General features: G+C 40.9%; 1 protein-coding gene across 1 annotated transcript; it reads left to right on the forward strand.

Annotated features, from left to right (window-relative positions):
• Window positions 1–223: 223 nt before the first annotated feature.
• Window positions 224–2,089, forward strand: LOC124285706. Its single transcript, XM_046721985.1, has 4 exons — window positions 224–343; window positions 508–631; window positions 978–1,023; window positions 1,324–2,089. Exons 2-4 carry the CDS (start codon window positions 508–510, stop codon window positions 1,967–1,969), a joined length of 816 nt encoding a protein of 271 aa, XP_046577941.1. The 5' UTR covers window positions 224–343; the 3' UTR covers window positions 1,970–2,089.
• The last annotated feature ends 1,814 nt before the right edge of the window (window positions 2,090–3,903 follow it).

Consider the following 3,903-nt stretch of genomic DNA (forward strand, 5'->3'; position numbering starts at 1 on the left):
CACTTTTCAAACCTTATGAAATTGTGCGCCTGAAAAAAGGACTTAAGACTGGTAGGTAGCAGTCTCAGGATTTAAGACCAAAAATGATCTCAGTCTTAACTTTTAAAGGTCTACAGCGAATACTAACAGTGACGTCATAGACCGAAACAGTGGATGTGACGTCATAGACCGAAACAGTGGATATGACGTCATAGAATGGTTCCATGACAACATCGATGGTTCCCAGTCAGTCACCGACAAAACTTGGTGGTGTTCACACGTACATTTGTTGCTCTTGCGCAACTTCAAATTTGTTGCTGGTCTGTGTCTGTTTGCTCAAGTCTTCATCTCATCCAAATATCAGGTAAGAAGGCAGAATCTGAAACCTATAAACTGAATCACTGCGTCTTCTGCTGATGTTCTCTATTAGCGCTTTATCCATAACTTAGGTCTGGGTGATTTAAATCGCTGTCTGCAATGCAACTATTCAAATTCAAAGATTCCAATTTAAGATATTTTCTCCCACAGATGAAGATGTATCCAGAAGAACGGCGGAAGAGTAGGAAAGTGCTCTCCCCCATACTCGAGGCGAATGAGCGTCAGTCTAACCCTCCCAGTCCAAGAACGCCAGAACTACATCACGATTTACTGGGTAGGAAATTCTAATCCTGATATAGTGAACAGAATCAATGCAAAACAGTCATTTAGTTCACCTCATTCACAAACAGTTGAACAGTGTCCTGTGTTTGAATTATTACTTTAGTCTAAATATCCAGTTTTGTTACCAGGATATACTTCTGCAATGTCTTACTTTAGTTATTTAATCAAATACAAATGTAACCCCGTGCAGTGATGATGTAAATAATGGTGATTCAGTTTCCAACTCCTTTGGTTCATTTCTGATCAAGTTTTCGAAATAGCCGCTTATGTTTACCCCATTCAAAAACGATTGAATAGCGTCTTGTGTTTGAAGTAGTATTTTTTATTTCTCTTGACAGTTCAGTACATGGACCTGAAATCTCAAGTCGGGGATTTGGAGGAAAGGTAGGCACAGTTTCGATTCATATCTTCTTGTCGTGTATGTGACAGCTGCTGAATACTGAAATTTAATCTAGACCTGACACACGTTTTTATTTGTCAGTGATAAGATGTAGCACAATGTATATAGGTTTACAGTTACTTCCCTGAGAAGCACATGCTGCTCATCCCTGATGTATGGAGCATAAAACATGCAAAATGTGAAAACACGTGACTTTCCATTTGAGTATTACTGCATAGAAAAAAGAGTTTGTGAAACGATAGTTATTTCAGTACATTACAATATATCGACACATCTTTTTTCAGTCTTCTCGATCATCTGTTCAATGAGAACCAGAAGCTGAGAGAGGAGAACGAGCGACAGGCCCGACAACTCCGGGAGGAGAACGTGTTAAGGCTGAAGGCTGAGTCGGAGAGACAGGACTATAGGCTGGAGTATTTCAACTATCGTCTCAGTTGCACAATGGAGCAGGCTGAGGTCCGGGAACTGAGGCAGACGCTTGAGAAGCTGACAGGCGACTGGGAGAAGGAGAAGCAGGCAGAGGTGGAGCAGAGGAAGAAGCTGGAGGAAGAGCTGGCAGCTCTCCAGCGCCTGACTGCCCCTCTGACCTGTCACACTTCTGGCAATAAGCAGACAAGTTTCCCCAGCCTCAGTCCTCCAGTTCAGCCAAGGAAGACTCGAAGACCTTACACAGGAAAGTCTAAGGACAAGGTTCAAAGCAATATCTCACATGTCAAGACAGACTCCTGTGCTTCCGGTGACAACCTGGTGAAGGCCAAGGCCACAGACAAAGATAAAACCAAGTTGAAGGTCACATCTAGTGTTAGATCCATTGTGAAAGACACCAAAAGAGAACAGGACACAAAAAGGAAACCTACCCGATTCTCCAGGAACATTTCTGTTAGATTTACAAAGGGAAGGCCAGTTGGAAAGATCCGTCAGGAAATGTAATTACGATCCTCGCCATAAAGAACAAACTTTATAAACTCTTTGAGTTTTGGTTCTTATAATGACTGATTTTTATAATTCTGTTTAAATGTCACTGCTTGTTTGATAACATCTGATGATTACATCGCGTCATTGAAGAAACTGTGTTTTTGGTTTTCTTTACAACCTGGTTTATGCTCACACATTGTGCCACTGGTTTATGCTCACACATTGTACCACTGGTTTATGCTCACACATTGTACCACTGGTTTATGCTCACACATTGTACCACTGGTTTATGCTCACACATTCTACCACTGGTTTATGCTCACACATTGTACCACTGGTTTATGCTCACACATTCTACCACTGGTTTATGCTCACACATTCTACCACTGGTTTATGCTCCTTTGTCACCAATACCAAGTGTCAAGGTGAAATCAACGAAATATATCAGGTGTGAAATCGAACGCGTCGGTCGGAAATTAGCACTTGTCTGAAATGAAAACAATACCATGAATTTTTTACAGAATTTACCCTGTGTATCATTATCTCATTGCGCGAGATCCGTGCGTTTTGCACTTGCTTAGGATTGTATAGAATATACATGGGAAGAGTATGGAACCAAGAAGCGGACATTTTTATATTTTTATTGAAACAGATATGCTGTAGATCTATTACAATGAGTAGGCACATTCAAGACAATTTGACCGCCTCCGTGGTGTAGTGGTTAGAGCGTCCGCCCGGAGCGCGGAAGGTCGCGGGTTCGATCACCGACCGCGTCATACCAAAAGACGTTAAAATATGGTACTTGTTGGTCCCTGCCTGGCGCTCAGCATTAATGGGTACAACAAGGACTGGTCGGCTTGGAGTCAGTATAATGTGTCTGAGTGGGGTATTCATGCTTCACTGCGGCATGGTATCTCAGTGGGCTAGCACTATAAAACCAGCTTAAGTCTGGGCTAGTACAAGCAGCCGCACCTACACATACACACGCATGCACGTCGTCATATGAGCGAAATATTCTCAAGCACGACGTTAAACCCAATTTCACCTCACCTCACCTTCAAGACAATTTATTATAGTTTCCGTCTAGCGTGATTATATGATTGTCGCAAACTCACGTACAAGGTTAACGGTACTCATTTCTAATTATTACAATGAAAACGTAAAGGATGTAACAACTAGATGCTTCCGACTATTTGCATGCACATACAATCCCTGCATCAACGAAAGTCCCCGAAAGTCTCCCCCCTAATAATTCGCGTCTTCGTGTCGGTGAAAGTCGCTTACCGTCATGTCATACGTAGGTCAAAATTGTTATACATATTCGGTGAGGTTTATGAATGTAATTACACATGGTCAATCTACCCTGCTGCTTACAGTTTCATTTTTAATGCATCTTTCGTGCATCTTTTTACACATTTCTTCCAAACGATTAATTTTACTATTGGTATCTATTGCTTTGTTACTATAGACGGGAGACCAGTCTAAATAAATTGGCACAAATTACGTCATGTAACCTAAGGGGTGGTGGTGGTAACACTCGCATGATTAGTTCGTAAAACACACGCTTCATAATTGCATAACACTTCAACAAGCGTTCTACTTTCAATGTGAGAAAGATGAGTACATATTTCTAAACTTTGATATTAACAGAATTCTTAAATCCCATTTTGTTTCACTTACGAAAAAGCTTGTATTTTTCGTGTACACTTCCTCTTTGAACAGTGTGGGTCCAGCTTGCCGCTGAACCATAATCTTTTTCTTTTCGCTCAACCCTTACTTTAATGGTAGAGCTCTCAATGAAGCAAGCCTAGATTTTATTCAGCCCTTTTTTCAATTTAAATAGAAAAAGATCATCAAAAATATATAAAATAATCGTACAAAAAATAGTTTGTATAAGTTGAAGTCTGCGTGGGGAACGTACCTGTTAAAAGATCAGGTCAATGGAAATA

The sequence above is a fragment of the Haliotis rubra genome, unplaced genomic scaffold, assembly GCF_003918875.1.
Source record: "Haliotis rubra isolate DU_JTF1 unplaced genomic scaffold, ASM391887v1 Scf11, whole genome shotgun sequence".
In the NCBI taxonomy this organism is placed as follows: Eukaryota; Metazoa; Mollusca; class Gastropoda; order Lepetellida; family Haliotidae; genus Haliotis; species Haliotis rubra.